At 50.0% G+C, this 14,101-nt stretch overlaps 1 protein-coding gene and 1 pseudogene across 2 annotated transcripts; both read left to right on the top strand.

Moving 5' to 3' along the window:
* The first annotated feature begins 353 nt into the window (after nt 1-353).
* LOC119820013 lies at nt 354-549 on the top strand (annotated as a pseudogene).
* Nucleotides 550-6,588: 6,039 nt separating this feature from the next.
* Tor1b (torsin family 1 member B) lies at nt 6,589-13,367 on the top strand. 2 transcript variants are annotated; one of them, XM_038336864.1, is made up of 6 exons: nt 6,589-6,843; nt 7,343-7,608; nt 9,908-10,083; nt 10,622-10,749; nt 11,178-11,425; nt 11,461-13,367. In XM_038336864.1, exons 1-5 carry the CDS (start codon nt 6,645-6,647, stop codon nt 11,417-11,419), a joined length of 1,011 nt encoding a protein of 336 aa, XP_038192792.1. In that variant the 5' UTR covers nt 6,589-6,644; the 3' UTR covers nt 11,420-11,425; nt 11,461-13,367. The 2 variants fall into 2 exon arrangements, with proteins under 2 accessions (XP_038192792.1, XP_038192790.1); XM_038336862.1 differs by having other exon boundaries at nt 11,178-13,367.
* Nucleotides 13,368-14,101: the final 734 nt, after the last annotated feature.

The raw sequence follows: 14,101 nt of genomic DNA on the forward strand, positions 1-14,101 counted from the left end.
GACAGAGAAGGTTCACTGACTCTGGGTGCTGCCACAATTTCTGAAAGTATTTGGAGTGACATTCTGGAGTCACAAAAGCTTAGTCACTGATACCTGTGACTAGTGAGATCACAAAGCCTACACATCCTGCAGGATATGGTAGATTGCTGCCGTGGTTTGAAAGTTGGTCTCTAAGATCCAGTGGGATGTAAACTCCCACTGCAGGAGCGATGGGGGAAGCGCTGTTAACCAATCACCTTTAAGAAGTGGAGCCTACTTCGGTAGAGCAAGGTTGTGAAGGAAGAGGGTGTGGCAGTGCGGCCATTTCTTCGGCCTTCCCCCCATGCACCCCTCACCGACCTTCCCGCGGTGCCATGTTGGGCCAGAGTGTCCTGAGGTTCACCGTCTCCGTGGTCTGGTCCATGGCAGCCACTATGAGCAGGGCCCAGGGAAGAATTTGCTATTTTCGATGGAGAACAAGTGGCGGTTCTGGCGATGATGACTGTGTATTTTGGATCTGGATTTGCTGCTCCTTTCTTCATAGTAAGGCACCAGCTTCTTAAGAAATGAGAATATTTAATTCATCCCTTTAACAGAATGAAGAATTGTTTACGAGATGTGATCTGAAAATTGGATTAAACTCTTGAACTCTTATTACTAAATAAAATTGTAAATAAAAAAAAGTGGAGCCTAGTTAGGGAATGGCTACCTAGACCCAGGAAGAAAAACCGGGACGGACCAGGTGCGCGCTCTCTCTCTGGGTGATTCCCACTGGACACAGTGGAACTCGGACTTCGAACTCGGACTTCCCATTCTTGTGGGGTGAGTTTCCCCTTATAACAATTAAAAATATAATTGTTTGGGGCTGGAGAAATGGCTCAGCGATTAAGAGCACTGCCTGCTCTTCCAAAGGTCCTGAGTTCAATTCCCAGCAACCACATGGTGGCTCTGGCCTACAGGCACACACACTGACAGAATATTGTATACATAATAAATGAATAAAAAATATATAATTGTTTATCCTTAAGCTGGCCTGGTTATTTCCTGAATCGAGCTAGCTTCTACACAGGAGTGTTAGGAGTGTTAGGGGTTGGGAGATGGCTCCAATGGTAAAGGATTTGAGTTTAGATCCTCAGCACTCAGAAAATAGCCAGATACTGCTGCATGCCTGCTCTGTAACCCCAGCCATGGGGAATGAAGGGATGGAGACAGATGGATCCTTAGAGCTCACTGGGCAGCTTGTCTAGCTAAATGGATGGGCTTCAGATTCAGTGAGGGATCTTGTCTTAAAAAAGAAGGTGGAAGACAAAAAAGCTGGAGCCTCACCCCCCCCCCAAAAAAAGAGAGAGATGGTAGCCAGACATGGTTGTGAAAACTTTTAATTTCAGTAATTGGGAGGCAGAGGCAAGTGGATCTCAAATCTCTGTGAGTTCAAGTTTCAAAGCCAGCCTAGTTCTACTACATAGCTAGTTCCAGGTCAGCCAGGGCTGTGTGTGGAGGTCAAGATTCTCTCCCTCCCTCCCTCCCTCCCTCCCTCCCTCCCTCCCTCCCTCCCTCTCTCTCTCTCTCTCTCTCTCTCTCTCTCTCTCTCCTTCACTCCCTCTTTGGTTTTTCAAGACAGGTTTTCTGTAGCCTTGGAGTCTGTCCTGGAACTAGTTCTTGTAAACCAGGTTGGCCTCAAATTCACAGAGATCTGCCTGCCCAGGCTCTGCATAGACACTCTGATGCATGTGTAGCTACACACACACACACACACACACACACACACACACACACACACATACACACACACACACACATACACACACATACACACATACACACACACACATACACATACACACACACACACATACACACACACACATACACACACACACATACACACACACACATACACACACACACATACACACACACATACACACACACATACACACATACACACACATACACACATACACACACACATACACACACACACATACACATACACACACACACACACATACACACACACACACACACACACACGTCTATACACAGAGACTTGAGAGGTAGTCTGACTGGGTCCTCAGTTGTCACACACAAGATTAACGCTGGCGAGGCCTTCCTTGTCCTTTCACCTCCTGCATGGAGGACACAGCAACTCTCTGTACTGCCAACTCCTGAATAATGACACAGAGACTTATTATTAACTATGAAATCTTGGCCTTAGCTTAGGTTTGTCCCACTAACTCTTATAACTTAAATTAACCCATTTACTTTAACCTACTTTCTGTCACATGGCTTTTTATGCTGCCTCCTCATGTCTGGCTGGTGACTCTGCCTTCTTCTTCCCAGAGTTCTCTCTCTGCCCACAAGTCCCACCTATACCTCCTGCCTAGCTATTGGCCGTTCAGCTTTTTATTACACCAATCACAGAAATACATTGTCACATAGTGTACAAATATCCCACAACTAAAAGCATTCAGCAGCCAGCATCCTCTCCTGATGCTGAATCTATGGCTCTCAGGTCTTGGCTACCCTAGCTATTCAGAATCACCAAGATAGACAAGACCATGGGATCTGAACAACCTCCTCACCCTTCTGTTCTCCGTCTGTCTCCATGGTGTTCCTGCCCCCAGGAATCACACCGTGTCCCTGGTCCTGGCTCCACATCTAAGCCGAGTCTCAAGTCCCTTTCTCTGCCCGCCACTGCTTGTGTTTTAGCTCACGCCACCAGTAGCTCCTCTGGACCATTGTTTCAGCTACAGAGCTGGCCCCTCCCTTCTATAGACTTGACCACTGCTACTCAATATAGGTCCGAGGTGATCAGAATGTGACAGGCACTGTCTCCTTACTTGCAGGCAGTCCCACAAGGTGACTAAAGCATGGTGAAGCCTGGCCGCTCTGCCTTCATCGTGTCTCTTCCTTTTTGTTTGTTTAGTTGGTATTTTGGTTTCTTAAGACATGTTTTCTCTGTGTAACAGCCCTGGCTGTCCTAAAACTCGCTCTGTACACCAATCTGGTCTCAAACTCACAGAGACTCACCTGCCTTTGTCTTTGTCTCCTGAGTGCTGGGGCTAAAAGTGTGAGTCACTGCCCAGTGTCTTCTCTTCTTTCTTCCTTCGTGTGTGTGTGTGTGTGTGTGTGTGTGTTGAGAAAGGGTCTTACTTAGCCCAGACTAGCCTCAAATTCACTGTATAGCCAAGGATGACCTTTAACTCCCAATCTTTTAGCCTCTGTCTTCCAATTGTTGAGATACAGGTAACTACTATCAGTTTTTTGTTGTCTTTTGGTTTTTATGTTGTTGTTGCTGTTGTTGTTGTTGTTTGATTTGTTTTGTTTTGTTTTGTTTTGAGATAAGAGTTTCTCTGTGTGACACCCCTGGATGTCCTGAAATTCACTCTGTGGACCAGGCTGGCCTTGAACTCAGAGACCCACCTGCCTTTGTGTGCCACCACGCCTGATTTTACCGCATTGTATCATATTTCAGAATGACAAAATGGGCTCCAGTCATTGTCCTAACCCTTCAGTCAGCTTGGATTTCCAGAACAGGCCTGATCAATCAACATCCATATGGCAATCTTGGGTGAGCCAGCACAGCATCCTGTGAAGACAATTGTCTCTGAAGGGATGGCTGGAGCACGCTCCTGATAACTGGCTTGTTCCTTCAAAGAGTATAGATTCCCGTAAGTCATCATCCAGAACTAGAACTGAGTTAATGATCAACCAGGCCACCCTTTGACCAGAAGTGCTTAACTATGTGCATGCCTCCTGTCCCTTGTCCCAATTCCTCCTCTATCTAAAGCTAAAGTCTGTGTCACTGTCCAGAAGATGGACTTGGGGTCACTGGTCCCCTTTTCTTCTTCTCTTCCTAATGTGATACATTGATAAAAACTCTTTCATAGGGGGCTGGAGAGATGGCTCAGAGGTTAAGGGCATTGCCTGTTCTTCCAGAGGTCCTGAGTTCAATTCCCAGCAACCACATGGTGGCTCACAGCCATCTGCAATGAGGTCTGGTGCCCTCTTCTGGCCTGCAGGCATACACACAGACAGAATATTGTATACATAGTAAATAAATAAAATATTAAAAAAACTCTTTCACAATCACTATCAATCATCACTTTAAGTATTACACTGGGACAGGTCACTGAGATCAGCCTTCAGGATCCCTTGGGGCCTTAGCTTTTGTCCTAACCCCCCAGAAATAAGAACAGTCATAACCAGTTGCTCTGTCATGAGGTCAGGAACACCTGTCCTGTCCCCTGGTGTAGGCCTGGTACTGTACATGGTGCTGGGTCTCACCCGCAGCCAGAGTTCATGAGATATCTGTTGCAGATTGGCTGCCCAAAGAACTCAATCAAGTTTGGCAAAGCCTGGGCTAAGAATATGTGGACTGCTGTAACAGTCTTTCTTCCTGGTGAATGATCTCTGAGTAGGCTCTGTTGTCCTTATTGGGAGCCTGTGGCTCCCAACTCTACTCCAGAGCATGAGCTAACTTCGTTCAGTGTCTGCAAGCCTTCTGATCTCTGCACTGTCCTCTATTCTTACCCCTCAATACTCTCCACGATGTGCGATGTGCGCTGTCCTCAGCTCCTCAAACGGACTGTCTACGAGCTGCGCTCTCTAATAGACCATGCCACTGCTTGGGTTTTGGTTGGTTTTGTTTGAATAATACCTTTAATCTCCAACTTAGGCAAAGGCTTTTCCTTTTCCAGGGTCCCTGAACTTTGATGGCTCAATATTGTTCCTTGTCCCTTTGCCTGCCTCCCCCACAGCCTGTAAGTCCTGAAAGGCAGGACCAAGTCTGCCAGGATCATTCACCAGGAAGAAAGACTGTTACAGCAGTCCACATATTCTTAGCCCAGGCTTTGCCAAACTTGATTGAGTTCTTTGGGCAGCCAATCTGCAATCTGCACTGCTGTTGTCTTCCCAGAAAGCAGCCTGGGGCCTGCCATGTGGCATGCAGCATGGACGAATGTCTGAATTTACTTGTGAAACTCTATCATGTATCTCTAAGTGCTCCATATCCCGGATGCTCAGCCCTGGGCCTCACACCAAGTAGGCTCGCCAGCAGTTCAGGAAGGCTAGAGAAGGGCAGATGTGCGAGTGCTTGTCACAGTCCAAGGGAAATGAGACAGGATGACAAATCCCAAATTTGGGATTCTGAAAGGCTCTTAAAAAGGTCCTATCAGGGGGGCCGGAGAGATAGCTCAGAGTTAAAAGCACTGGCTGCTCTTCCAGAGTTCCTGAGTTCAATTCCCAGCAACCACGTGGTGGCTCACAACCATCTATGAGATCTGGTGCCCTCTTCTGGTGGGTAGGCATACATACAGACAGAGCATTGTATACATAATAAATAAATTTTTTTTTTTTTTTAAAAAAAGGTCCTATCAGAGGGGTGGTGGTGCATGCCTTTAATCCCTGCACTTGAAGGCAGAGGCAGGCAAATCTCTGTCTGTGAGTTCAAGCCCAGACTGGTCTACAGAGCTAGTTCCAGGACAGCTAGGGCTGTTAACACAGAAAAACCCGGTCTTGAAAAACAAACAAAAACCCCAAAAGGTCCTATGAACCTGTCAGTAGTGGCCTATGCCGTTAATCCCAGCACTTGGGAGGCAGAAGCCAGCAGACCTGAGTTTGCCAGGACAGCCAAGGCTACACAGAGAAACCCTGTCTCAAACAAACAAAAGGCCCTGCGAATTTTGGGTGTAGTTTAGTGGTAGAGTGATTGCTGAAGACTAAGAAGATCTATAGTGATGGCTCTGCTGGGGAAGCGCCCTTGCTGTGCAGGCATGGCGACCTGAGTTGGATTTCCAGGCAGAGCAGAGGGGACACTGGGAAGAAGGGAGATGCCAGGAGACAAGGAGGAAGCAGCACAGGCAGTACAGAGGAAAGGTGACAAAGCCACAATAAAGAATGTAGATTAAAAGATCTGGGTTATTTAAATTACGAGAGCTAGTTAAAGGCGTGCACCACCACTGCCCGTCTCTATGTATGTTTGTGTATGTGTATAGAGTGTTTTGCCTGTTGTGTGTCATGTGTGTGCAGTGCTCACAAAGGTCAGAAGAGGGTGTCAGAGCCCCTGGAACTGGAGTTACATACCATTAAAGAGCCAGGATGTGGGGTGCACGGGATTGAACTGAGCTCTTAACCACTGAACTATCTCTCCGGCATACATACACGCGCGCGCGCGCGCACACACACACACACACACACACTAATTTAGAAAAAAAACAGAAAAAATCAAATTAAGACCTTTTTGTTTGTTTGTTTTGTTTCTCGAGACAGGGTTTCTCTTTGGAGCCTGTCCTGGAACCAGCTCTTGTAGACTTGTAGACCTGACGAAAACCTCTTAAAATCAGGCGTGAAGCACACGCCTTTAATCCACGCACTCGGGAGGGCAGAGGCAAGCGGACCTCTAAGAGTTCAAGGCCAGCCTGGTCTACACAGCGAGTTCCACGTTAGCCAAGGATAAACAGAGAAACCCTGGGGTGGGTGGAGGAGAACACAGGATCCTAGAGGGTTTCAGGGCGCTCAGAAGAAAGGCGCCTCAAGCCTCCCGCCCCTTTCCAGTGCTGCCGCTCTTTCGGCCGGCGGAAGTGACGTGCATACCGGAAGCAGGTCTGCCGCTGTGCTGGGACTGAATTCGAGCCTGGCTTTACTTCTCTGGGTGGCGCGCGATGCGGAGCATCAGGGCGTTCGTGGGCTCCGCGGCCCTCTGGGCTCTGCTGGCCGCCCGCATCGCGGCGGCGGTCGAGCCGGTGAGCATGGCCATCGCCATCGGGGCCGCGTCGTTGCTCACCGGCTACCTGTCCTACTCGGGCGCGTTCTGCCGCTTCTCCGAGTGCTGCAACGAGGAACGGACCCTCAACGCGTCGGGTACGTGCCCGCGGGCAGGTCGGGGCGGGCGGGACGGCTCCGGGCGTTCGGTTCCATCTCCAGCCGGACGCGCCGCGGGACACAGACTCGCCACACCTTCGCAGGCCTTCCCTGCGGTGACCGCCCGGAGACTGGACGCAGCGGGGCTGGCTGTGCGCCCCTGCACTGGGGGTCCGGCGTGCACCTCCACCCTGGAAGCCCGCCCGCCTTTAGCTCTTGCTTTTTTTTTTTTTTTTTTTTCCTAGCCGGCAGGGGTGGCGGGAAAACTAGCACGGAGCTCAGCGGCGAAATGGCTCTTGCCTGGATGAAAGAATCCGCGTAGCTTCATTGTCAGACACTTAAGGGTTAAGGAGAACTGCCGCTTAAAGGGTCTGATTCTAGATCCTTACGGTCCGGGCTCTGAAACTTGGGTCAGCCGCTAAGCTGCGCCCCTCTCCGGCCAGTTTCAGGTGCTTTTTTAACGTGTACTTTTCTTTCTGTTTCGGGCTGGCCTCCGCAGCCCTCAAGCGGAACTTGGAGGCAAAGCTGTTTGGACAGCACCTCGCCACCGAAGTGATTCTCAAGGCACTGACCGGCTTCAAGAACAATAAAAATCCCAAGAAAGCACTGACTCTGTCCATGCACGGCTGGGCTGGCACGGGCAAGAATTTTATTAGCCAGATTGTGGCTGAAAACCTGCACCCAAAAGGCCTGAAGAGTAACTTTGTCCACCTGTTCGTCTCTACCCTGCACTTCCCTCATGAGCAGAAGACAAAACTGTACCAGGCAAGGAAACCTTTGCTACCTGCTCAGCAGTCTTGGCCTCTGCTTCTCTCTGCCTTGCAATAGCTCCATCCAGCTTCTCTGCCTCACTTTTTCCTTTTTCTGTTACTTGTTCACAGTTCCACTGTGTAGCTCTGCCAGGCTTGGAACTCAGAGAGCTCCTCCTGCCTCTGCCTCCCAAGTGCTGGGACCAAAGCTGTGGGCTTCCACGCCTAGTCTGTATTTATTTATGCTTTTTTGAGTTAAGGTCTCATTGTGTAGCCCAAGCTGGATCCGACTGCCTCAGCTTTCTGAGGACTGAGATTAACAGTCATCCACCACTTTTGCTCATCTTAAAGCATGTGTGTGTATGGGGTGGTGGTGGGGGTCTTAGATAGGGTCATGTTGCCCAGGTTGGTATCAAATTCACTACATAGCTGAGGCTGGCCTTGAACTTCTGATTCTTCTACCCCCACCTTAGTGCTGGGATTATAGGTGTGCCTCACCATGCCCAGTCTTCTATTTATTGTTTGTTTGTTTTCTGAGACAGTGTTTCTCTGTGTGGCCTTGGCTGGCCTGGAACTCACTCTGTAGACCATAAGACCATACTGGCCTCGAACTCACAAAGATCTGCCTGCTTCTGCCTCCTGGGCGCTGGGACTAAAGGTGTGTGTCACCACTGCACAGCACCTTCTCTTAAAAAGCTATTCCAGAATAATCCAGTGAGGTAGGGGATGCTATGAATGTTAGAAGAAGGAGCCAGCTGCTGGGCATGGTGGCACATGCTTTTAATTCCAGCAGGTGGATCTGAGTTCAAAGCCAGCCTGGTCTACGTGAGGAAGTTTCAGGACAACCAGGGCCACCTAGAGAAACCTTCTGAAAAAAGGGGGGGGTGGAGCCAGCCAGTGTTTGGGGGCCATAGGTTCAGTCCCTGGAATTTGGGGGCGGGAGAAGGAGCTAGAACGAGAAAAGATGAGAGGCAAAGTGACTGATTTGTATGGCCTGCACTCAGCGCCTCCCATCTGGATCCTAGGCACCCAAAAAGTGACTCGCCTTCCCAGCTGGGCAAAAGGTGTTAGGTGGGACAGTCTAATGGCCTCATCGAAAGCTCTCCCCTGTGCTGCAGCCTGGGCTTGGCCCTGTGTTTTGCAGGGTGCAGTTTTGATTCCCTTGGCTCCTTCCATCCTCGGGTCTTAAAGAACCACACCTCCAGACTGTTTCTCCTTGTGTGATCTCTGCACAGTGCATTGGCTGCTTCTGAGTTAACTGGCTGGCTTGTTGGTCCTTCCAGGAACTGGCTAGCAAACAGAAACTAAGGGAAGAAGGAAATGAAAGTGAATCTTTGAAAGCAGTGAGGAGTGCCAAAGGGAGGAGGGACAGTTGTTTTTTAGGTGCTGGGGATAGAAAGCAAGGTTTTGTTGGTTTTTTTTTAAAAAAATGTTCATTGATGTGAGAGTCAAATGCCCTGGAACTGGAGTTACAGACAGTTGTGAGCTGCCATGTGGGTGCTGGGAATTGAACTCAGGACCGCTGGAAGAGCAGCCAGTGCTCTTAACTGCTGAGCCATCTCTCCAGCCCCCGAAAGCAAGGCTTGTTCATGCTGAGGATATGCTGTTGCCACGAGGTTACAGCCCCCACCACAAACAATGTTCATGTTTTCCACATTTTATTATAGATCTCTTGGACTACAGTATATGCAGGGCGTGGTTCATGGCTGTGGCCTCCCCCATATAGGGGGTGAGAGGCTGTTGCTTGGGTGTTGAAAGAAAGCAAAGGGGCTGGCAATGTAGTCCGTGCTTTTCCTGTCGGCCAGGACTGCTCCTGTACTCGCCGTGTCAATCCAAAGCTGTCGCCATTGCCTTGTGAAGGTCTGAGTCCAGCTGTCACTGCTCTGTGCCTGGCTGGCGTCTTGGTCTCTTTGCTGTTGCTGTAATAAATGCCCCGACAGAAGCGACTCCAGGGCTCTGACCTTCTTCCTTGTTTGAGGCTGCTGTACTATATGTTGGGTGAATTGGCCAACCAGCTTCTGCCCGATTCTCTACTTCCCATTTTGTTGGGGAAGGTTGAGGTTACAGGTGCATGTACCAGCATGCCGTGGGCGTGTATGTGGAGGTCAGTAGATGGTCTGAGGAGTCGGCTCTCCTTCCATGTGGGTCCTGGGGATTGAACTCAGGTGGCCAGGCTTAGGTGGCCTTTCCACCTGTGGTAGTTTGGAAAGTGTCTGCCTGCTGTGTGGAGACAAATGTGGCTGATGGCTTTTCAAAGCCCAGGGAGCCCTTCGCCCTCATCCTCTGAGCTGTGCCTCTCTTTATGGTTGGTCTAGGACCAGCTCCAGAAGTGGATCCGAGGCAATGTGAGCGCGTGTAGCACCTCCGTCTTCATCTTTGATGAGATGGATAAGTTGCATCCTGGGATCATTGATGCAATCAAGCCCTTCCTCGACTACTATGAGCAGGTGGATGGGATTTCCTACCGCAAAGCCGTCTTCATCTTCCTCAGGTCAGCCAAGGAGGCTTCTCAGGCACTATAAGTCTTAGAATGAGGTTCTCTCGGCCATCCAGGACAGAATTGCCAGCTTGGCAAAGCCATGTGCTCATTTGTCAATTTTCACTTCCCAGTGTCAGTCTGGCATAGAACTGGGTCGGGGATCAGCCAGAGTGATCCCTCAGTGAGGCACTTTGTGCCCCTGTCAGCCCCTCTAAGCAACAAACATTTACATTTCTTGCCGGTAGACATGCTTTTGCCCTTGTCTGGTAGCATGGTGCAGATAGTCCTGAATTAGAGCTTTGGAGCACTAGCTGGGTGGTGGCGGTGGCACACACCTTTAATCCCAGCACTTGGGAGTTAAATTCAAGGCCAGCCTGGTCTACAGAGTAGAGAGAAACCTATCTCAAAGAAACAAATCTCTGGAGCACTGAAAGTGGGGGTGTCATGCCGTGCTGTGGTGATACCTTATGAGCTTTGGCTGAGTGCATTTGGCAGAGAGGTGGGGAGAACTGAAGTGTGATACTGGTCTTTGCATCTCTGGCCAACTCAGTAATGCAGGCGGGGACCTGATAACTCAGACAGCCCTGAACTTCTGGCGGGCAGGAAGGAAGAGGGAAGAGATCCAGCTGAAGGACCTGGAGTCTGTGCTGTCTGTGGGCGTCTTCAACAACAAACACAGTGAGTCCACTGGGGAGCGCGGGGGGGGGGGGGGGGGGGAGGGGCACCCAGTGCTCTGTAGCATTGAACTGCTTCTCAGTAGTGTCTTAAGAAGCCAGTGTCACTCTTGCTTGCGGCTTTGCTGCCATAGGGAGTTTTCTTAGGGTGTTATGAGGGTGTATGTCACTTGACAGAGTCTCTGGAAGGGTAAAGATATGAAGGATGGCCAGGCGGTGGTGGCGCACGCCTTTAATCCCAGCACTCAGGAGGCAGAGGCAGGCGGATCTCTGTGAGTTTGAGGCCAGCCTAGTCTAGAGTGCGTTCCGGGACAGGCCCCAAAGCTACAGAGAAACCCTGTCTTGAAAAGACATGAAGGATGGACTATGAACCGGGATCAGAGATGGGTGTGTCCAGGTGGCAATGACAGGAGACCCTGTCTTGTTCTGCAGGTGGTCTGTGGCACAGTGGACTGATAGACAAGAACCTCATCGACTACTTCATCCCCTTCCTGCCCTTGGAGTACAAACACGTGAAGATGTGTGTGCGGGCAGAGATGCGGGCCCGAGGGCATGCTGTCAATGAAGACATTGTCACCAGAGTGGCAGATGAAATGACATTTTTCCCCAAGGACGAGAAGATCTACTCGGACAAGGGCTGCAAGACTGTGCAGTCACGGCTAGATTTCTATTGAGCTCTTCACCCCAGGGGGTGGGAGGATTCAGGGGAGCCTCCCACCCCCTCCAGGACCCCCTTGAGGCTTTGCACATTTGCACCTGTGGACTCTGGGGATGCTGTTGGTTCTGCACGGCAGCAGCTCAAGTGAACTTGTAGAACCCTAACACTGCTACTGTGAACCAAGTGCCTAGAAACATGAACACAGACCCTGTGTGGCCAAGGTACCGTGCCTCAGGTGCCACTAATGGGCTGCAGCCTTGAGGAGCCAGATTTTTCCTTCCAGGAGCACCCACCTGTGTTTGGTTTTTTTGTTTTGTTTTTTCCTTGCCCTGAGCTGGCACTCTATGACAGTTTTCAGAAGCTGGTGGCATTGACAGATGCTTGATCTCTGAGGGGAGCATGTATGTGGACTTGATCTTGGCTGAACTGTCAGCGTGAGTAGTGGGGGCTCCCTCTGAGGCTCCTGTGGCACACTGGGACACAGAGCCTTTTGAGGCTATACCTTACCTTAGCTGCTGCTCTCGCAGCCCCCACTGTGAAATTCTCTCGCCTGTCTCCTACTTTGTGTGGGTTACAGCCTGCCTTCGACCTCGTCCTAGCCTCATCCTGGTCCTGTCAGAACAGGCTGAAGCTTTGGAGGTCTTTGGTTCCTGTTTGCCTGTTAAACTTACTCTGAAGGTACAGCATGCATAGGAAGAGTGAGCTCTGGGCCAGGGCCTGCCTGGCCACACATAGTATGCTCAGACTCCGTCCAAAGGAGTGGCCACACATACCAGAAATGTCGAGTTTTTTAAAGGACATGAATATTTTTAAAACATGTTTTTTACTTCTAAACCTTAGGTAATAAAGTATAAGGTGCCATGTATTTTAAAACCTAAGAAATGCCCAGTCAGTGGTGGTGCACGCATATCTTTAGTCCAGCACTTGGGAGATGAGCCAGGTGGATCTCTGAATTTGAGAGCAGCCTGATCTACAAAGTGAGTTTCAGAACATCCAGGGCTGTTACACAGAGAAACCCTGTCTCAAAAACCAAACTTAGGAAGGACATAAAATAGAATAAGTATTCTTAGTATTCCCAGGCTTTTATTGTTGCTGGGTGTCGGGGCACAGTGCCCACCATCCTAGCGGGAAAATGAGGATTCAGGGTTCCTCTATGTTGTGAATTTGAGGCCAGCTTGAGCTACGGGAAACTCTTTAAGGGGGTGGGGGATTAGGGTCAAATGTGCAGCATGGAATGATATGGACACAATTTTGGACTCCATAGTCCCTCAGTTTGTGGTGGGTCCCAGGTGTCCTCTCAGGGTGGTGTCCTTAGGCAGCACTGGGCCGGGCTGCTCTGACAGGAAAGCTGGCCTGCAGTTCCGGCCTTCTGAGCTGCTCTGTCCCACAGTCTCCATGCAGCCACAGACATGAGAACTCTGCCCTGTGTTTACAGAATGTGGGAGAATGACTATTTTTCTAACGTGGAAACGCCTTATAGAGAATCACATTTAGTCTTTTAGAAATGCCAAGGTGAACTGGGTGTGGTGGTGCACACCTTTAGTTCCAGGACCTGGGAGGCCAGTCTAGGCCGCCACACAAGGGAATGGCAGGCCCGTGGTGTACATGCCTGTAATCTTAGCTCTTAGGAAGACGAGTTTAAAACCCGCCGAGCTACATACAAAGACCCTGTGTCAAAGCAAAGAGGAAACAAAGCCTGCCAAAGTGAGGCTGACTTCCATGTCATGTTCTTGAGTTGGAGCCAAGTCACCATTTAACCTGTTGAGTGCCTAATCAAGAAGAAACAAGCTTTTCTGTTTACAATGATGCAATATGTGGACACGTGTTGCCACCTTTGGACTGCTGCTGTTACTGATCTGTAACCTGGAAAGGCCCGAGCCTGGCCCAGCCTCCCCACCCTGCCTGTGAGAAGGCTTGAGGAGAGCTGGACGCGGACTAATAAAGCCAGTGCGATGCCACTTTCACTAAGTTTCCCCTCATTTGTTGGCAGCAAACTGAGCTCCGAATGAAGGCTCTAGAGCTGCCCGTGTGTCCTTTCCATACCTGGATGCACAGGTTGAATGAATCACACAAAAATCAATGTTTGCTTTTGGGCTTTTGGTATGTTTGCACTTGTGAGGGGTAGGCAATCACATGCGTGTACATACATGTAGAGGCCAAAGTGGGGCGTCTCCTAAGTTCTCTACCTTCCCGAGAAGCTCTGCAGTTCAGAGGCAGGGGGCTGCCAGAGATGTAACATCCTCCTAATGGCGATATCTACCTGGCCATAGCTGTCTGCATTCTAGCTCGAGAGAGATCTGATTGCTGCTTTTCCTGCCCAGAACTGGTAAAGAGCCTGGTTCTAGTTCTGTTTGTTGACCAGGTCTCAGGGTAACTGCTAAGCTGGCTTCTCATCAGCACTGATAGCATTGCTCCATCACAGAACAGTCTGGAAAGGTGAGCCCTCTTCACCGCCACCCTGCTGCTCCCTTTGTTTCTCAGTTGCCCATCCAGGAGCCCAACACGGCACCCACTCTGTCATATCTACAGGACTCAGCAGAAGAGAGGACTGCTCCTCCATCTTTAGATGGGTAGTCAGACCTGATGTGACTCCTGGGAACTTGGAGCCATCATCTTAGCCCTGAACAGGCTGTAGTGGAGGTAGAGGGTGGTTCTGCCAGCAGTTGACCTAGTTTTTGACTTGAACCCTCAGGCCCTT

The sequence above is a fragment of the Arvicola amphibius genome, chromosome 7 (genome assembly GCF_903992535.2).
Source record: "Arvicola amphibius chromosome 7, mArvAmp1.2, whole genome shotgun sequence".
Taxonomy (NCBI): domain Eukaryota; kingdom Metazoa; phylum Chordata; class Mammalia; order Rodentia; family Cricetidae; genus Arvicola; species Arvicola amphibius.